General features: G+C 34.9%; 1 protein-coding gene across 18 annotated transcripts in view; it reads left to right on the forward strand.

Annotated features, from left to right (window-relative positions):
* Nucleotides 1-21,985, forward strand: part of PCM1 (pericentriolar material 1) — a 107,688-nt gene that overhangs the window by 56,067 nt on the left and 29,636 nt on the right. For 10 of the 18 annotated variants that reach the window (XM_055567300.1, XM_055567301.1, XM_055567296.1 and 7 more), the window contains 9 exons: nt 1,744-1,908; nt 4,220-4,276; nt 6,630-6,802; nt 7,150-7,281; nt 11,972-12,083; nt 13,773-13,934; nt 14,174-14,310; nt 17,969-18,103; nt 18,772-18,969. In XM_055567300.1, coding sequence (XP_055423275.1) covers nt 1,744-1,908; nt 4,220-4,276; nt 6,630-6,802; nt 7,150-7,281; nt 11,972-12,083; nt 13,773-13,934; nt 14,174-14,310; nt 17,969-18,103; nt 18,772-18,969 — 1,271 coding nt within the window. The remainder of the gene's footprint in view (nt 1-1,743; nt 1,909-4,219; nt 4,277-6,629; nt 6,803-7,149; nt 7,282-11,971; nt 12,084-13,772; nt 13,935-14,173; nt 14,311-17,968; nt 18,104-18,771; nt 18,970-21,985) is intronic. The other 8 variants (XM_055567299.1, XM_055567307.1, XM_055567311.1 and 5 more) reach the window with 2 other exon arrangements.

Raw genomic sequence — 21,985 nt, forward strand, 5'->3', positions numbered from 1 at the left:
CAAAATGTAATCATGATTTATTATCAGGAAATCTGTCAGCATAGTTTATTGTATCAAATACATTACAGGACAAATCATGTAGTCAAAGCGGTAGATTAGATAAAATTTTACATCATTCCTAACGAAAATGCACCTAAAAAGGGAGGCAGTTATTTAAATATAATAAAAGCTGTTAGCTGATGCCAGTTATAAGCACTGTTGTAATGAAAATATTCCAGAGACAGAAATTAACTGAGATTCCCTCTCTGCCACCATCATTATTAAGCTTTTATTTGTAAATTATCTTGGCTAGATTAAATGATTGGAATAATGTTTGAAAAGGAGGGAAGCAGATTTTTTATTTTTTTCTAAGCTAGCCCAAGAGACACTGGAAAATAGCTACCTAAGTTAACTTAAGTAATTATGAAATAAGATTATGAAGTAAGTGTATAAGTATTTATCATAGTATTAATAATACCCAGTAGAAATGGAAGTGGTGGAGAGTATTTTCTTCATAGTAGTATCCAGAGCTACTGGGACAAAAAATGCTAAGGAATAAATTTAGCAAGAAATGTACTAGATCTATAGAAAAACTTTGAAGAACATGAAATAAGATTGAGCAAATATAAAACATAATTGTATTCTTAAGTTAGAATGTGTAAAATTATTTAATGTCAATTCTCTGCAAATTAATAAATACTTCAAGTGAGATTCCATTTTGAATCTCCATGGATTGTTTTTTAAACCGGGGGCAACAGATTTCAAAGCTTATATGGAAGGACAGATGTCCAAAATCAGCTAAGAAAAGAAGTTAGATAGGAGTTGCCTTACCAGATGTTTAAACATACTGTGAAACTTCTGTGGCATTGGAATAAATAAAACAGATGGAATGTCCAGAAATAAAACCCAACGAATAAGGAGATTTAATGTATCGACCAAGCTTGCATTTTAATTCAGTGGGAAAAATATAGGTATAATCCATCAGCTCTTCATGTGGAACAAAATTAAGTTGAATTTCTACCTTGTGCTAGATACCAAAAAGCAAATGTAAAAAAGATTAACAACGAAGCTTGGAAAATTTAATAGAATATACGTATAACCTATGGTTGGGGTAGCACTTCCCTTATAGCTCAGCCGGTAAAGAATCTGCCTGCAATGAAAGAGATCCGGGTTTAATTCCTGGATTGGGAAGATCCTCTGGAGAAGGAAATGGCAACCCATTCCAGTAGTCTCGCCTGGAGAATCCCATGGACAGAGAAGACTGGCAGGCTGCAGTCCATGGGATCACAAGAGTTGGACACGACTTAGCGACTAAACCACCACCATGGATGGGAAAGAATTTTTAGACCAAGTCATATTATTTACAAAAGGCATATAATCAAACGCCTTATTCTTCTATTATGGACGTATATAGACTAGATATGATTCTTACATTTACTAATATTGAAAAATTGTTAACTTGGAGTCTAGTAGAGATTTTGGGTTATGTGAGGTCTACCATGTAGTTTGAGTTGGGGATATATTCACTGAGGTGAATATCAAAGGACAGTGAAGTGTTAGAATTTATTACTGTTACCCCATGCCTCCAAAGATTATTACAAAGATATTTCTAAGACATATTCTTTACTGTTTTGATTTTTTCTTAAACAAAGCCCTCACAACATTATAAATTGAGTTACTCGTACTATTTCACTATGGAAATCAGTTTCCCTTTCAGTTTGAGTTAGTTGCAACTGATAACAGTCGTCAATTTTTTTACTCAAGGGTATGAAAGTGCCAGTGTGTCTAGCACATGTGAACCTTGCAAAAGTAGAAACAGACATTCAGCCCAAACTGAAGAGCCTGTTCAAGCAAAAGTACTCAGCAGAAAGAATCATGAGCAGCTGGAAAAAGTCATAAGATGTAGTAGGTCTACAGAAATATCTTCAGGTATGTTCTGTTTTGGTTTGTTTTAATTTAAGGACTTATTCATCCTAGATTTGAAAAGCTGTATTAAAACTAGCTGAAAATTGATCTGTCACACTTTCCTATCATGTATAAGGTGTTATAGTAGAGTTTAAGTACACAATTCTTGACACCAAAAATGTAAACTGGAAATATTAATATATTTTATTGTTACTGTGATATTGTCTTTGATGCATTTTGATAAAACTCTGAATAAACAAACTAGTTGACATTAATTTGGTTCTCCTAATTTGAAATTCTGATAATATCTAAATAAGAATTCCATATAAAATCTTACCATTCCCCTGCTTAAGATCTTTGGTCTTCAACCATGCCTACAGGAGAATGTCCTGTTGTCTTAATGCAACATATCTGGCCAGCAGAGATTTGATTCCTTCCTGCCTGCCTCTCCAGACTCCTTTCTCATACCCTCTGCCTTGAACTTGACTCTCACTGACATTTTTTTCATAGCCACCGCAAGAGTTGTCTCACCTTGACAGTTGCCTTTTTTGCCTCAAGTCCTTTTCTTTGTAAGCCCTTTTCTCTGCTGGCTCTTAAGTAAAATCTTAATTCTGTAATTATATCCAAGTCCAAGCAGGGATAGGTTCCCTTTTCCTTTTTGTTTTTCTGTCAAAGCCTGTGTAAACCTCTTCTGTTGACTGTATTACATTATACAGTATTCACCTGTTTAGTGTCTGTATTGCTTTTTTGAGTCCCTTGGCAATAGATAATACTTTTTCATGTTTGTATCTTAAATGTTAGCGTGGTACCTGACACATGGTAGGCACTCAGTGAGTGTTTATTGAATGAATGGAGTCATGTATTTGCCACCATTTTAGTTTAAATACATACTAGTACTTTCCTGATTTATAAAGAGTAAGTACATCTCAAAGAAATACAGAGAAAGAGTCAGTAAATATAGACTCTAAATTTTCAGTTGTCCGTAAGACCTTTCGTGAAAATGATAATAGCAGCTACCATTTATATTATGCTTTACTGTTTACAAATTAATTACTCATGTCATTTGAACTTCATAATCCTATGAATTTATTTTTTATTTTGTAGATGAGGAAACATTATCACAGGGGGTACCTATTTTTTCTCAGTGCTCATAAAGGACCAGTAATATAAACTGATCTGGTTTAACTGGTTCTTGGGAAAAAAGTCATGCCTTTAACTCAGTAATTGTACTTTTAGGCATGCATCCTAAAGGAATCAAAAGTGAAAGAAGAAGTTGGGATTTAGGTGTTGACTAAACATTGTGATTCCAACTATTTTAAACAAAAATCTGGATGAAAAAAAAGTGTAAGAACATCAAAGTATTAATAATGGTTTTATGTATACCTGTGGTGGATTCATGTTGATATATGGCAAAACCAATACAATATTGTAAAGTTAGAAAATAAAATAAATTATATATAAAAAATAAACTCCTTTATATTTTCTAAAACTTACAATGAATATTTATTTTTCATATTTTGAAATGACTTCCTCAAGGTCATATTGCTAGCAAATGGTAGAGCTGAAGTTTCAATCTTAGTCTTCTCTTAAGTCCAGGATCCTTTTGTCAAATATATCAATTCTGTTGTTCTGACCCCAGCATTTTATGGAAATTTTGTAGTTTCCATCTCCTTTCACTATATTTATCAAATAGTGATGTCATCAAACAGTAGACAGGTGAGGGTTGGGGAAGGGCACTAAATTGATAGATTTAATAAATTAATTATCATTACCTAAATAGTTGATAGTTGGTCATAGTACTTCAGATCTTATTACTGTCACTTAGAAACATAACCATCAAATTTTGATGAACTAAAACAAGTTTGAATAATATAAATATTCCTATTTTGTAGAAGACTTAATTTTAGTTTTAACCATTACCCTAAAGTTCTCTGTAGCATGTAATAGTAGTTTTTGTTACATGATCATTTGATTGTAACATCTAAGGCTGCTAGTATTGAACTGTATACGGTTCAATACAGTCCTCTTGTCCCTCGAGTACTGTGGGAAGTTGCCTTGATGTGTATGCTTCTAAGAGTGAATGGTAAAAGTTTACTATATGAGAGTCATATCAGTCATATCAACACAAGTTTATAGTAGATCATTTGATATTTTCCCCAAAGAGATTATTTTTAAATAGAGCATAAACCACACCTTGTGATAACATTTCAGTTCAGGCAAATGATTTTAAAGAAATTTGCTTCTTTTTTTTTCATTCATTTATTCATATTATAGACCCTGTCTTTACTATTCATACACATTTTATGTTCATCCTTATGTCTGCCCTTTCCTACAGCACATGCTAGGAGAATACTACAGCAGTCTAACAGAAATGCATGCAATGAAGCGCCAGGTAACAATCTGCTTAGTTCTGGTGTCCGCTTTTTGTTAATTTTTACCATTGGTCCTAAAAATCCTTAGTTTTATTGTTCTAATTATTTTTTAGATTCAGTTTAGTATGTATATGTTATTTGGCTGGTAAAAGTGAAAGAGAATTCATACCCATTAAATTCTCAAGCTTTTCATATATAATTCTTAATTGGTAAAATTGCCTGCTTTTCTCTTACTTTAATTTTCTGTTAGTGTGTGTAACATAACCAACACATTCATGTAGGTAATAGAAAACTTTTTTGTAATTTAGTGTTTTATTTGAAGTTATTTATTTTGTATTCTTTAAATGCTTATGAGCATTAATATTTTTGGAAACAAAAATACAGTTGTTTTTATTCTTAGCTGTGATTTACAGTGTTAAGTATTGTGTATAACTTCTGTTGTAGGTATTTTTTTCTTACCAGTCCACACGTGTAAAAAAATAAACCATTGAACAAAACAACTATGACATGTAAATACCATGATTAATAAAGGTCATGGAAAACTGCATAATGCTATTTTTGTCTTTAAACTATGAATATTTATTAGACATGTATGATTTAGAATTGTAAATATTCTTTAATGCCTCCTCTGCTACACATGAGTGAAAAAGAAAAGCCTGTTATGAACCTTTAGGAAAATTTAAAGGAAAAAAAATACAAAACAAGGATCTATCACAGATGAAGTTAAATATATCAGTGGCACTTCCTAAAGAAAAGAACTCTGAAGAAAGTAGGATAAAAACAAGATGGAGTCATAGAAATCTGGCTGAGGTCAGAGATTTTTCTAGCTTAAACTAGTGCACCTCAGTCCAGAAAGAGAATGGTAAAAACTTTCGACTTCTCTATTGTAAGGATGAAGTATATGTCTGCTATAATTCATTATTTGGAAATAATTTAATCTTTACTGATATATAATTTAGAGTGATCATTTTATCACATAATGAAGGTATGAAAGATATCATTAAATATGCTTTGTTCTTATATGTTTAAGATATAAGAAACCATTTAAAAACCATTTTTTAAAACAACTGATCAAATTACAATATAGTGTATGAATTGAGAAAGTTTGTATGCTGTCACATCTTATCTGGATTTTTCCTATAAGTAGAAATTTCCTACAGAGATAGTTCCAGTTCCTGCTCATAATAAATATTTTTATAGTAACAGTGCATCATAGTATATCATTTCATTTTATACTCATAAATGTCTGAGGCATGGTAGGGACATTGTATATTTATTATCCTTATCATTTTATACTTGTGGAAATTGAGGCCTGAGGATGTTAATTTGCTTAGCAAGTGAATGGAAAGTTTTTTCATTAAACCACATTTGCTTTGCATTTAAAAACTTCTTTCTTGGAAAAAGTGAATTAAATCTTAATGATCTTGCAATATTTATTTGAAAGCACAGTGTATTAAAACACTTAACATTTCAAATTCCCTGTCGTGAAAATTTAGCACTACTTTTTGTGAGCTAAAATAAACTTAAGTATTTATCTATTTGTGGTTCTACTATTACTCTAGAAAGTTTATAGAGTTTGATAGCTAGAAGAACACTTGGAAATTTTTTTTTTCGTAGAGAACTCAAAATGGGAACAGTTCCTAATTTGTGTTTTTAAAACTAAAGGTATGGCTGTATACCTTTAAGTGTGATAACTCTTTGTTATAAATAAATACATGCAGCAGAAGTGTTGCTAAATAATAGAGTGATACCTAATTCTGGGTAACTGAAAAGTTCATTTGGGTCACTGCTTGCTTCAGCTTATACTGAGTGTATCAGTAAGACACTGTAGTAAAATTGTACCTATTTTGTTACATTTACAAATTCAGTTTTTCATCAGTACAGCAGGATAATAGAGATTTGAGAATCAGTAGATCTAACTAGATAAACCTTAAAGTAGTAGGTCTCCTTGGCAGCATTTAGTTTGTTCTCAACATTAACAAAATAAATTTCCTTTTCTGTAAAAAAGTTCATATTAGCAAAAAAAGAAAATAATTTTCAATTCACTTATTTTATTCAAGTGCTAAAAAATTTCCACTGATTATTCCTATGAAACATGTAAAATTTTCCAGATATTTTTCACTGAGAAATAACTTTGGTCTAAGTAATGCTAGATAATATTATTTCTCTAGTAAGTAGTATGTATCTTGAGATTTTTAGAATTATCTTTATCCTGGTAATTATGAAGATTCTTTTTTTACTTTAAAAGCTCTGCGATAGAATTGTGTTCTGATTTTTAAGTAATTTAAAGTTGAGAGTAATGATGCAAGTTAATAGAAATAGTCAGGAATATATTTCACCAATATTAACTTTCTGATCTTTAATATCTTCCAGAAACCGGGAGTGATTTTTCCATGTTCGAAGCTTTGCGGGATACCATTTATTCTGAAGTAGCTACGTTGATTTCTCAAAATGAATCTCGTCCACATTTTCTTATTGAACTCTTCCATGAGCTTCAGCTACTTAATACAGACTATTTGAGACAGAGGGCCTTATATGCATTGCAGGTATCTTGTACCTAACATTCTCTTTCCTCTGCTTTCTGGTACTGCCAATTTTCCCAATTCTATCTGTTTACTTTCTTAGATTGAAGTATATCCTTGTTCCATAAGTATTTCAATCTGTTTCTTTATGTATTTCCATGCCATTTTAATAATTTTCTTATATAGCTTAAATGGCTTTAGATAAAAGTCTTTTTCTGACAGTTTTTCATTGTATTGTCCTGTTATATCTTCCTCATAGTTAATCTTTGAGGTGGTAGGATTGCCTTTGTTTTGCTGTCTGCTTCTACTTTTAATTTTGTGATTAAACACAAATGTTTTTCATAAATAGCTATCTTCTCTCTTTATTTTAGGACATAGTATCCAGGCATATTTCTGAGAACCATGAAAAAGAAGGAGAAAATATAAAGTCCGTGAATTCTGGTACTTGGATAGCATCCAACTCAGAACTTACTCCCAGTGAAAGCCTTGCTACTACTGATGATGTAAGCTGATAATGATTAATGAAATGTAGACATAATTTCAATATGCAGCAAACAAAAGTTAAGTAGTTTGTTAATAAATTGTGATTATACGCTATGTATTTAGTTTTTAGCTTTTTTCAAAAGCTAAGTGTAATGTATTGCTTAATTTTGAGGTGAGGTATAAAATTCAGTCAAGATATGACAGCAGTCAAACACCGCAAGTTATATAGAAATGATAGCTTATAAGGTCTAAAATGACTGTATTTATATCTCCTTTGTCCAACATAGGAGTTGAATCATAATAGCTCAGTTAGTAAAGAATCTGCCTGCAATGTAGGAGACCCTGGTTCGATTCCTGGGTCAGAAAGATCCACTGGAGAAGGGACAGGCTACCCACTCCAGTATTCTTGGGCTTCCCTTGTGGCTCAGCTGGTAGAGAATCCACCTGAAATGCGGGAGACCTGGGTTCAGTCCCTGGGTAGGGAAGATCTCCTGGAGAAGGGAAAGGCTACCCACTCCAGTATTCTGGCCTAGAGAGTTTCATGCACTGTATAGTCCATGGGGTCACAAAAGAGTCAGACACAACTAAGCAACTTTCAGTCACTCACACATTTAGTAAAATTTCTGTGTTCATTCAAGACATTTGAGTAAATCATACTGCAATTAGATCACAGAACCCTTGAATAAATACAAGATAAATGGTGTTTTTAGGTTAGAAGAGAAGCTAGACCAAAAAAAGCCTAGAAGAAAATGTAATTTAATGTATTAAAACTGTTGAAGAAAATTTTGAGTAAAGTAAAAAGGGCCTGGAAATGGAAGAGTGATGAGGGAAGTATATATTTTCAATAAACTATATTCTCCAAGTAGCACCTACTTTGCACATAGTGGATTGAATGTATGCCAACTGCTAAGAGACTGAGGAGGTAATGAGCTCACTTGGAAATCACCTGTTTAAAGGTTCAGATCCTGATTCTATTTTAAAAGATTGTATGTATGTGGTCCTGGGATAGCAAGTATGTTCTTTTTTATACCACCTTCAGCACCTGGATATTCATGGATCAGAGTACCATAATTGATTAGCAAATGTCTGCTATGATTATGAAGTTGGAAGCATATCATTGTGTTTCTTCCCATGGTTAATATGATAACATAAGCTTTTTTCCTGAAAAGATAGTGTTTTCTCCAGAGATGATCATCTTTTCTTCATGAATAGTAATTTCCTTACAATTATTGAGGACTTTTAAATTTTTGCTCTGTTTTTGCTCTTGTGTTTAAAATGGTACTTCCCCAAGTCATCTTTTCTGCTTAAAATTTTTCTTTACCAGGCTCCAGCCCTTAAACTACTATGAACATAAACCTATGTACAAAAAGTACATGGTTTTGATTGACTTTATTATCAAATATAAATTAGTGTAACAGATTGGTACTTGGAATTAATTGTTATTGTAACCAGTTGAAAATTGTGTTCTCTTTTTTGGTGGGAAATGAAGTGTTCCAGCTGTATACATAAAACATAGGAGATACTAGCTTATATTAAATTTATTAGCCTTGAAATGACTGAGAGAGCATGAAGAATGTCTTTTTTGAAAAATCTTTTTTAGTAATTTTATATCCTTAACTCTAGCGCCTTTCTTTTTATCCAAATTTCATATAGGCAGCATTACTTCCAATTATTTTAAAGGATTTGAGCCCATTGTTTTGCACAATACATTTGGAAAATTGAGCTACAACTTATGATATAATTAACCTGACAAGCTTTTAAAGTTAAATAAGATTTAAAGATGTAGTAATACTTTGTAAGTAGGTGTCTTAGATTAGGCTGGTTCAATAAAATACCGTAGACTGGATGGCTTAAACGAGAGAGATTTATTTCTCACGATTCTGGAGGCTAGGAAGTCCTAAGAATGTTGTACCGCAGACTCGGTTCTTGGTGAGGACCCTCTTCCTGGCTTGCAGATGGCCACCTTCTCCCTGTATCCTTGTGCAGTGAGAGAAAGCTCTCATGTCTCTTCCTTGTCTTAAAAGGGTCATCAAGGGGCCTCTACCCTGGTGACTTCATCTAAACCTGACTACTTCTCAGCTGCCCTGCCTCCTAATATCTCCACTTTGGGAGTTGAACTTCAATATATAAATTTTGTGAGGGACACAAAAATTCATTCCATTACCACAGGGACTTGGCACAAATAACTATACTTAGAATTACTTTTAAATAAATAAATCAATTCTTTAATTTTTCATCTAAAACATAAATTCTGCATTTATGTCGTCATCTTCCCTTTATTTATGTCATTTAGTCAGCAGCAGTGCTAGCACAACCTCCAGTGTTCATATCCACAGATCCAGAGCAGTGCTAACCACTAGAATGTTCCAAATGTCTTACAATCTGCATTGTCTAGTACAGTATCTATTAGCACACATGGCTTTCGAGCACTAATGTGGCTAATGGGATTGAGGAACTAAATTTTAAGTGTTGTTTAACTAGCTGCATGGCTAGTGGTTACCATATTGAGTGGATATAGAGTCTCATTCTCCATGTTACTAAGCCAGGATCCTTGGAGTTCCATTTATGGAGGTTTTCAGATACCTTTTAGGGCATGTAAACATTTCCATGCCATGAAAGAGAGAACTGAAGTAGTCATCTGGAGATTATAAATTAAGGAGGATGAGGAATTGAGGTTTAGGAAGAGGAATAAACAGTTTCTATCATCGACTCCAGGTGCTGTAAAATGGCAAAGTCACATCTACCTTTGGGTCTTGCTTGAAGGCGTAACAAAATGTTTCCATTTCTTAAAACATGTTCCCTTATGCCAGAATTTCCTTTAGTCAGGGACAGGCCTTTCATTTCATAATTTAAGAGAAACTTTAAAAGATCAATAACTTGGAAAGAAGATAGTTGTGAAATGAGTTGCAGTGAAAATATAATTGATACTCCTTCCTACTCATACTGTACACAAAAATAAATTTGAAACTACTTTATAGTAGTAGAAGGAACTTCTCTGGTGGCTCACTGGTAAAGAATCCACCTTCCAATGCAGGAGACACGGGTTCGACCACTGGGTCCGGAAGATTCCCTGGAGGAGGAAATGGCAACCCACTCCAGTATTCTTGCCTGGGAAATTCCATGGACAGAGGAGCCTGACAGGCTACAGTCCATGGTGTCTCGAAAGAGTCACTAAACAACAACAGTACTGGAAAAGTTAAAACTATAAAACTTAGAAAAAAAAAAAAACTATGATTTTGACATGAGAGAGATTTTGTAGGACACAGCACTAAATATGAAAGGAAAAAAATAAATTGGACTTCATCAAAGTAAAATCCTTCTGCTTTTCAAAAGATACCATTAGGCAATAACAGCCTTAGTACATATATCTGGCAAATGACTGTATAAAAAGCCTAACTATAGAAATGACTTTAATTGTAAGAAATCAACTCAAGGGACTCCCTCGCAGTCCAGTGGTTATGGCTTCATGCTTCCAGTGCAGGAGGCCTGGGTTCAATCCCTGGTTGGGGAACAAGGATTCCATATTCCATGGGGTGCATCCAGAAAAAAAAAAATCAGCTAATAAAAATGGGCAGGAGATTTGAACATGTGTTTCACAAAAGAATATATATAAATGGCCAGTGTGCAAATTAAAACCACATGAGATTCTACCTCATACCTGCTAGAAAAGCTATCTAAAAAAGCTTTTAGACATCTAAAAGATGGGCAATAAAGAAGTATTGGTGTGCACTTGAAACAGTTGGAACTTTCATACTGCTTGTAGGATTGTAAAAATTGTAACAACCACTTTGGAAGGCAGTTGGGCAGTTCTTGTAAAGTTAAACATAGACTTGGCATGTGACCCAGCAATTTCTCTTCTAGGTATTCATCCTAGAGAAATGAAAACATGTCCACAAATACTTGTACACTAATGTTAATATCATCTTTAGTCATGATAGCCTCAAACTGGAAACATCAACAGATAAATGGATAAACAAACAGTGGTATATCCATACAATGGAATACTATTTCAGCCATTAAAAAAATAATGAACTTCTGAAACACAACAACATGGATTAATTTCAGAAACATACTGAGTGAAAGAAGCAAGACACTGAAGAGTATATACTGAGTGGTTCCATTTATATAAGGTTCTAGAAACGGCAAAACTAATCTCTGGTGATAGAAATCATGTGAGTGGGGAGTAGAGGATACAAAGGAACTCTCTGGGCTGATGGAAATGGTCTTATCTTTAGGAAAGATGGTTGCCTCAGTGCGTATATTTTTCAGAACTCATCAAACTGTACACTTAATGGGTGCATTGTTGTATGTAAATTATATTTCAATAAAAATTTTTAAAAATATAAATGGTGCCGTCAGTGTTGTTCTTCTGATATGAGACAACCAGATATCATAGTAAAGTATTAGATATTGTTAGAGTTTGAAGATAGAATTTCCCCGATGGTGTAGAAGTAATGTTACCTTTTCCAAGTTAGAGTGTAATTAGCTGGCACTATGTGTTTTCACCTCCATAATGACAAAGTGTTCTGCAAGGTTACTTAATGTTTTGATATTCTCTGTGACTCTGTATTCAACCATTTATAACTTTCATTATATCACAGTTTTAAGTGTTTTATGCAAATAGTTTCTATGTTAAATTTTTAATATTAATCCATATAATTTTAAAAGCAATATAGTGACTTTTATTTGTTTTTTTAAACTACAACTTAGGAAACTTTTGAGAAGAACTTTGAGAGAGAAACACATAAAATAAGTGAGCAAAATGATGCTGATAATGCTAGTATATCTTCAACTTGTGAGCCTTTTGCAACAGATGTTCTGGGTAAGCAGAATTTTTTGTAATCTTAGAACATGACTTTAATAAAGTCTTTGAATTGCATTGATAAGGAAACAAAAGTTTAGAAAGGGAAGGTGTGGTAGAAAGAATGTAAACTTAAAACACTACCCATCCAACAGTCTAAATTCAGCCATCTCTTGACTGTTAACTCTTTGACTTTGGGCCAGTCATCTCATCTTTCTGACTTTCTGCATATACTTAGGATATGGGGTCTTATTTACCATGCTATGTTCTTGTGGAAAATAAGCAGTTTTCTAGCATGCATAATAGAAGTTCAGAGGAAAGTCATCCCTTGTCAGTTCTGTGGGAAGAGACTCTAAATGCTCAGTTGCCAGAACAATGACATGCCACATATATTAGGCAATTAATGTTTAATAAAGGAATGAAATCATTTTTTTACTAAATGTTGGATTTCAAAATAAAAATCATGTAATTCAAAAAAAGAGAAAAGGTCATCCTCTTAAGGTCTTCTAGTTAATCAGTAAGAAGAATTTAGAGGTAGCATTGCCTCATCCAGTCACATCTTCAATAAAAATGTGAACTTTGTAATTTGCAGTAAGAACTGAAATTTCTTAGCATATATAATCTATTGTTGGAAACCTAGGCAACTCTAAGGCATGACACATTGTATTTTTTCCATCAGTAGTAAAACAAAAGCTTAGAGAGTCTCATAGATCAGAGAGAAAAAAGCCCCAAGTCCTAAATTTGGAAAGAAAGTTAGAGAAAAGAAAGATGTCTAAGTACCTGATTCATTTTCCAGGCTGTAGCATATCAAAATGTCCCCGAGTATTCACTCATTCAGACTTCCAGGACACTTAGTTGTTAGAATAATGTCCTGTAATTCTAGTTTTTGTTTATATGATGAAAACAAGATTTAGATGATTTCAAAAGCCTTTTCCACGACAAAAGAAAAGGGTCAAGCCTTGCTGTATTGTTAGGTACCTTTCAGTAAGCAGTAAGTTTTCCTTTTGCCTTACTAAGTATTAATATGAGGACTCTAAACCCTAGCTCTCTCTAGGAGCTCCCATCTATTAAATATTATTACCTATCAAGTCTGTACTGAGCTCATGTCATTATAGAGAAAAGGTAATCTATAGTCAACCTTCTCCTTTTTTTTTTTTTTTTTTTTTACTTACTGAGTTCTCAAGTGATTTTGAGTTGTACCTATTTAGTTTCATTAGCTGATTGTTTATTTACAGTTCTTCAACATTAGCTTTGTCTGAAGTGAGCAAAAGAGAATTGGGAAATCTCATTCTTAGGTCTTGTCTTTACCTTAATTGCTTGTATTAGGTTGGATTATTTACATCAGAATTTGCATGATATTTTGAAATTATTTTTTGTTGTACTGTTTATGTGAAATAACATATGGACTTAAGAGTCTAAGAGACCTGGGTTCCAATTCTTGATTCTACATTTAACTGGCTGTGAAACCTAGGGCAGTTGCTTAAGTTCTGTGAAAATGAGGGTACTATCATCTACTATATAGGGTTATTTTAAGGATTAAGTACATGTGGTAATACATGCCAAGTACCCAAATAGTACAGTATCTGAAACTTGTTAAGTTAGTTTTTCTTCCCTATATTCAGACATTATATTTTTATTAGTAAATTTTATAGGATACATGAAAAGAGTTTGCTTTTATATCTTCTAGAAATATTTCTGTTCTGTACACAGGCGACACTGTGATTCACTTAGATCAGGCATTAGCCAGAATGAGAGACTATACGCATATGAAGATGGAGGCTGAAAGTAGTCCAGACGTCAGGTGCACCTGCAGGATCATTGAGGATGACGATGGTGCTGCTGCCACAACCACGATTAGTAATAATTTAGAAGGTGTGTTCTTGAATTGACAAAAAATCCATATATAAAGAACTATGAACCCCACCTGATGTATAATGGGAATTTTTGGACCACTTTTAATTATCAGCGGTACTAGAACTACATGGATGTTCCTTTGTGTTATTTTAGCATAAAATCATCAGAATTCAATGTTCTTTAGAATTTTGCATAAATGTATATATTTCACATCATAGACTTTATTTGCTAATGTAGCATTTTCTCTTTTAAAATAGAAACTCCTGTTATTGAAAATCATAGTTCACAGCAACCCGTGAGTGAAGTTGCTACCGTCCCGTGTCCTAGAATTGATACTCAGCAACTGGACCGGCAAATTAAAGCAATTATGAAAGAAGTCATTCCTTTTTTGAAGGTAAGTAATAATTTTTAAAAATAAGTAAGTGTTCTGTTTTATATTTTAAAATTCATGCCAAAGACTCCATCGTAGTAAATTAAGAAAACAGATAAAAGAAAAAACTAAAATCACTCATAATTATGTTATCCAGAGATAGCGCCTGTCAATATTTTGTCAACCTTTCTGTAATATTTTGCCCACATATATGTGCATTCCGCTTTTTTCAAATATTAATGATACCATAAACATCTTTCTAGATCACTATTTTTCTATTGCATATTTTTTAATGGTTATACATATACACATTGATTCATTATTCATTCAAAAATTTTTGTGGAATACCTACTTTATGCCAGGTGTTGGGACATAATAATGAACAAGTCAAGGCCTTTGCTCTCATGAAGTTTACATGATAGGATGAGAATATGGATTTAAAAAAATAAGTAAATATAGAACATATAAGTAGATATATGTCAGGTAGTCCATGCAGAGAATTAAAATATGGTGATGTGATAGTGTGTTTTTGACTGGATGGTCAGGGAAGTCTTCTTGAAGAGGGAGCATTTACACAGAGGTGTGAATAAAGAGATGGCTTAAGCCAAGATCATTCCAGATGGAGAAAGGCCTTGAAGTAGAAGCTTGCTTGGCATTTTGAAGAAACTGGAGGAACGACTATATGGCTATAGGAAAATTTGTGTGAGATGATGTTGGAATAAGAGGAAGGGCCAATTATGCAGACTGTCATAGGCATGGGTCAAAGCTTGGATTTTGTTGGAAGTTCGAAGGGGAACTTGTAGGAGATTTTAAGTAAGAGAAACAAAATCTGATGTTTCTGGAGAATTGAGTATAGGGGTCAGAACAACAGTGAGGCAGGCGAGAAATGATCATGACTTAGGTAAGGGTGTGGTACTAAAGATGGGGCACAGTAGACAAATGGGATATATTTTGAAAATCAGCAGATCCTACTAATAGTAGATGGGGTCACCTAAAGCACAGCACTAGATAAGAAAAGGGAGCCTAGAACTAGGGCCCAGGATCAGTGATCAAACATATAGAGGTTGTGCAAAAGCAGAAGAGCCAGAGTTGACTAAGTAGGACTGCCAGTAGTAAGTTGTATGATTGCTACTGTGAGGGTTGAGTATTCATAGAACAGAATTTCCTGTTAATTATTTTATTAGTTCCTGTTGTTAAATGTTTGTGTTTATTCTCTTCTGGTTTGTTTTTCACTATTATGAAAAACGCTTAAATGATTTAGCTAAATTTAAGTATGCATCCCATTTTTATTTCCTTGACGTAATTCTTAGACATAGAATTTATAGCTTTAAGGGTATGAATATTTTTAAGACTTTTGAGACATTATGCTACATTATCCCTCAGAAAGGTTAACAATTTATATTCCTAGCAACAGTGAAACTATGAGACAAGTAAAGCAGTACCATTTTTTGTTTAATAACAAGGAAGAGGGGAGAGAAGGAAAGCCAGGACTGGTTTCTGAGATGGGACTCTTACATTCTCATTTAATGGAAATTTTAAAAAATAGAGATGAAAAGACAATCTTTTCATTCAGAGTTGGGAAAATACAAAATGTGTTGTCATTAGGTTCATTTCTTACAACCTGCTTGTACTTGCCAATGTGTTAGATGCTGACAGCAAAAATTTTTGTTTCTGTACGCTGACATTTCTTCCCTCGGTGGAAGTAATTGCTTTCTTTGGAGTATTTTGAGAGAAGAGAGAAAAAGCAGTTCTAGGAACTGTTTTCTCCAAAGAGGCTTGATAGCCAAGAGAGGAAGGAGGATCCATCTGTCTACGCCCAAATTATTGCATGTAGAAACTAAAAACCTGAGCCTCTTCCTGAGCACCCACAGCAGCACCAGATGGTTCTGTCTCTGCTTCCTCTTCTAATCTTTCAACTCTCCTGCTAGCATTACTGGTGCTTCGAAGGCTTTGACACTTGCTGATACTTCTGTCTAGAATGCTGTTTCTTCACATGTCTGCATGGCTTTCTCCTTTGAACCCTGAAGGCTTTAGTCAAATGTTATTTTTTTGGTGAACAGATCTCCCCTTTCCTTACCTACTTTTCTTTATCTTCATAGTGCTTATCACCTTATAACCTATTTAATATTTGCTTATTGATTTTGTCTGTTTCCCTTGTTACATGTAAACTCCATGAAGTCATGAAGAGTTACATCAGAGATAGTTTTGGTCACTGTCTTACCAGTCCCAGGAATAATACATGCACGTAGTAGTACTCAGTAAATACTTATTGAATGTTAGTAAGTGAATTGATCTACCAAACCTTGACTGTGGTTTTTAAACTAGTCAAGTATATAGGTTGAAAACTGTTGGCCTACAGGATCCAGATCAGATTCAGCATTGCTCATAAAACTTCTGCAGCCTGATCCCAGCCTTTTAACCGTTCCTTCCACATGCCTTGTATCCTGCTTGACATTGTTCAAAAAGGCACATTGCCCATGTTACTTCCTTTGCCCAGAATGGCCTTTATCCTTCCTCTGTTGGTCTTATCCTTCAGGATTGAGCTGAAATAGTTTTGTATGTATTAGCTGGCAGAATTTCTCCTTCTTTTCCCTGCTCTTGGGAAACTTGGTACCTGTCTTAGAGCACTTAAGACAAAGTATCGTGATTTTCTGCTATAGACCCCGCCAATAGAACAAGATCTTTCTCAGTTTCTTAGTACTTACCGTCAAGAAGGACCTCAGAGACTAGATAAAAGGAATTTGAGGAGATTAAACAAATACATCAATTTCATCAATTATTTTTGTGCCTTTATTAAAATATATTTTCACCCCCTAAAATATTTATATTCCTCTAAATTATAAGAATATATGCTGTTTTATTCTATTTAGGTTATTGCTTACTTCCATCTTAGCCATAAACAGAGTAGTATTGCCTTTTTTATTTTACATTTTTGTGTTCATGTAATGCAATAAATACTTTTAAATGTGTCTTTTTTGTTAAATTAGGTATATTGGTAGTGATATTTATTTGATATGTATAATTATTTTCTAAATGTTAAAAAATATAACTTACCTTCATGTGTAGGGAATGAAACCATCTCATTTTGTTGCATTTGCAATTTTGTGTCTGATTCTGTTCTTTCATGAGGATTCCCTTGCTAAATTTATCACTTCAGACAATTTCTGAAGCCAACAAAATTAGTAGAACTAACGATCTGATTTCAACTATTTGATTATGTCTCGTTTCACTTCAAATTTTGATTTTTTTGGGTAGACTTCAGAGGGCTGCTCAACGTCTTCCAACCCACAGGATTTCAGCAGTGCCAAGGCCAAGGAAAGTTAGCAGATAACACAGGAAATTTGGTGGAAGTTGAAGTATGATCGTGCGATTAGTTGAACTGAACTGCAAATAGGCATACAGGCGATATGGAAACTATGGCAGGAATAGTTCCTTAAAGTACAGAAAGGAAGTAGTGGAAAATGTTGAATCAGCCAGTTTCTTATTGGCTATTATCTGATATGGTGATAATTTGCAGACCTTTTAGTGTGTGTAGTTGGCTGTTCTTATGAACAAAGTCTCCAAATGTGCCTCTAAAAGTTGAGGAGCTTATGCAAGAACAATACCATCTCATATATCATGTGGATTAACACTTTTTACACAATAAGTAAGTTATATCTTAACCAACTAGAATTTTTCTCAGGAGCACATGGATGAAGTATGTTCTTCTCAACTTCTAACCTCAGTAAGACGCATGGTTTTGGTCCTTACTCAGCAAAACAATGAGAGCAAAGAGTTTGTAAAGTTCTTTCATAAGCAGCTTGGAAGTATATTACAGGTAAGAGCTTGTACTTATATGACTTACCAGTATGTACCATGTGGTTAGGACTCCCCCCCACCCCCCCCCACCCCCAATTTCTGGCATTACACAATTTATTCAAGTAGATGTTCATTCTAGCATCCATTTGGGATGATGCTGTAATACTTTTTAGGTTATTCCTTACTTAATTAAAAAATACTCTATTAGGCCCTGTGTCTTCATTTAACTTTACCATCTCTAAGGCTTTTTCCAACTCTAATAAAATTTTGTTTTGATTTTTCCTCTACCTAAGAACAACACTTCAAGTTTGGAATGTTTAGAAAGTATTCCTTGGTATTTTCTAAAACAAGTTTTTTCTTTTTTTTTTTTTTTACTAATCTGGGAAATTGTAGAAACTGGAAACTGTTGATAGTAGAGATTTCTTGGGCTGTAACAGTAACTAAATTATGTAATAGTAGTGCTTCCTAACTGGGGGCAGGACTAGCAAGAGTCCTGCTTAGTAATATTCACCTATTGTTTTTTAGCCTATCTTGGACATTAGTTTTAAGTTTTTCAGTACTAAAAAGTTATAAAATTGTTTTTCCCTTCATGAGTATTATAATTCAAATTTGTTAATCATCTGTATTTCTCTACCCATAGTTAAAGTTTGCTATAATCTTAAAGTGATTTGGTTTATCTTTGAATAGGATTCACTCGCAAAATTTGCTGGCAGAAAACTGAAGGATTGTGGAGAAGATCTTCTTGTAGAGATATCTGAAGTGTTATTTAATGAATTGGCTTTCTTTAAGCTCATGCAAGATTTGGATAATAATAGTGTAACTGTTAAACAGAGATGCAAAAGGAAAATAGAAGCTGCTGGAGTGATACAGTCTTATGCAAAAGAGGTAAATGACATTCATTTTGATATAGAAATAGTTGTAATTAGTGTATAAATGTCCTTTTTGATCTTTATGAGTAAATAAAATCATACTTGACCTCACCGAAGCATTTTTTTTTTTTTTGTAATGTGAGTTAATCAGATTATAAGTCAGTACGTAACACTAGCCACTTACTGAATCTCAGTCACAGCAGTGGCTCGAGACCAGGGATGCTCAAGACAGAACACGTGGCAGGGGAGTGTCACGTATCTACTTCATGTTATGGCCGCTTATCCAGAAGAGAGGGGACTGGGATCTGGCCATTGGCCAGCTGCCTGCCGTGGCTATTGTTAATCACAGTAGATGCCCCAGGAGTGTTAGCACCTCAGCCAACACACATGCTTGTTATTAGTTTAGGACCATGGTTGCACATCCCTGTAGCTATTATGCCCTGTTGAATTAGTCTTGATCACATATGAAATTGGATATTTTTTCCCCTCAGCTGAGGCCTCAGTTCAGTCAGTCAGTTCAGTTGCTCAGTCATGTCCGACTCTTTGCAACCCCATGAATCGCAGCACGCCAGGCCTCCCTGTCCATCACCAGCTCCCGGAGTTCACTCAGACTCACATCCATCGAGTCAGTGATGCCATCTAGCCATCTCATCCTCTGGCGTCCCCTTCTCCTCCTGCCCCCAATCCCTCCCAGCATCAGAGTCTTTTCCAATGAGTCAACTCTTCGCATGAGGTGGCCAAAGTACTGGAGTTTCAGCTTCAGCATCATTCCCTCCAAAGAAATCCCAGGGCTGATCTCCTTCAGAATGGACTGGTTGGATCTCCTTGCAGTCCAAGGGACTCTCAAGAGTCTTCTCACAGTTCAGAAGCATCAATTCTTCAGTGCTCAGCCTTCTTCACAGTCCAACTCTCACATCCATACATGACTAATGGAAAAACCATAGCCTTGAATAGACGGACCTTTGTTGCCAAAGTAATGTCTCTGCTTTTTAATATGTTGTCTAGTTGGTCATAACTTTCCTTCCAAGGAGTAAGCGTCTTTTAATTTCATGGCTGCAGTCACCATCTGTAGTGATTTTGGAGCCCAGAAAAATAAAGTCTGACACTGTCTCCACTGTTTGCCCATCTATTTGCCATGAAGTGGTGGGACCAGATGCCATGATCTTTGTTTTCTGAATGTTGAGCTTTAAGCCACCTTTTTCACTCTCCTCTTTCACTTTCATCAAGAGGCTTTTTAGTTCCTCTTCACTTTCTGCCATAAGGGTGGTGTCATCTGCATATCTGAGGTTATTGATATTTCTCCCGGCAATCTTGATTCCAGCTTGTGCTTCTTCCAGTCCAGCGTTTCTCATGATGTACTCTGCATAGAAGTTAAATAAGAAGGGTGACAATATACAGCCTTGACGTACTCCTTTTCCTATTTGGAACCAGTCTGTTCCATGTCCAATTCGAACTGTTGCTTCCTGACCTACATCAGGTTTCTCAAGAGGCAGGTCAGGTGGTCTGGTATTCCCATCTCCTTCAGAATTTTCCACAGTTTATTATGATCCACACAGTCAAAGGCTTTGGCATAGTTAATAAAGCAGAAGTAGATGTTTTTTTCTGGAACTCTCTTGCTTTTTCAATGATCCAGCAGATGTTGGCAATTTGATCTCTGGTTCCTCTGCCTTTTCTAAAACCAGCTTGAACATCTGGAAGTTCACAGTTCACGTATTGCTGAAGCCTGGCTTGGGGAATTTTGAACATTACTTTGCTAGTGTGTGAGATGAGTGCAATTGTGTGGTAGTTTGAGCATTCTTTGGCATTGCCTTTTTTTGGGATTGGAATGAAAACTGACCTTTTCCAATCCTGTGGCCACTGCTGACTTTTCCAAATTTGTGGGCATATTGATTGTAGCACTTTGACAGCATCATCTTTCAGGATTTGAAATAGCTCCACTGGAATTCCATCACCTCCACTCGCTTTGTTCGTAGTGATGCTTTCTAAGGTCCACTTGACTTCACATTCCAGGATGTCTCGCTCTAGATGAGTGATCACACCATCGTGATTATATGGGTCGTGAAGATGGTTTTTGTACAGTTCTTCTGTGTATTCTTGCCACCTCTTCTTAATATCTTCTGCTTCTGTTAGGTCCATACCATTTCTGTCCTTTATCGAGCCCATCTTTGCATGAAATGTTCCCTTGGTATTTCTAATTTTCTTGAAGAGATTTCCAGTCTTTCCCATTCTGTTGTTTTCCTCTATTTCTTGGCATTGATTGCTGAGGAAGTCTTTCTTATCTCTCCTTGCCATTCTTTGGAACTCTGCGTTCAAATGCTTATATCTTTCCTTTTCTCCTTTGCTTTTCGCTTCTCTTCTTTTCATAGCTATTTGTAAGGCCTCCTCAGACAGCCACTTTGCTTTTTTGCATTTCTTTTCCATGGGGATGGTCTTGATCCCTGTCTCCTGTACAGTGTCACGAACCGCCATCCATAGTTCATCAGGCACTCTATCAGATCTAGTCCCTTAAATCTATTCCTCACTTCCACTGTATAATCATAAGGGATTTGATTTAGGTCATACCTGAATGGTCTAGTTGTTTCCCCCACTTTCTTCAATTTAAGTCTGAATTTGGCAATAAGGAGTTCATGAATCTGAGCCACAGTCAGCTCCCCATCTTGTTTTTGCTGACTGTATAGAGCTTCTCCATCTTTGGCTGTAAAGAATATAATCAGTCTGATTTTGGTGTTGACCATCTGGTGATGTCCATGTGTAGAGTCTTCTCTTGTGTTGTTGGAAGAGTTTGTTTGCTGTGACCAGTGCGTTCTCTTGGCAAAACTCTATTAGTCTTTGCCCTGCTTCATTCTGTATTCCAAGGCCAAATTTGCCTGTTATTCCAGGTGTTTCTTGACTTCTACTTTTGCATTCCGGTTCCCTATAATGAAAAGGACATCTTTTTGGGGTGTTAGTTCTAAAAGTTCTTGTAGGTCTTCATAGAACCGTTCAACTTCAGCTTCTTCAGTGTTACTGGTTGGGGCATAGACTTGGATTAC

Source organism: Bubalus kerabau, chromosome 2 (assembly GCF_029407905.1).
Source record: "Bubalus kerabau isolate K-KA32 ecotype Philippines breed swamp buffalo chromosome 2, PCC_UOA_SB_1v2, whole genome shotgun sequence".
In the NCBI taxonomy this organism is placed as follows: Eukaryota; Metazoa; Chordata; class Mammalia; order Artiodactyla; family Bovidae; genus Bubalus; species Bubalus kerabau.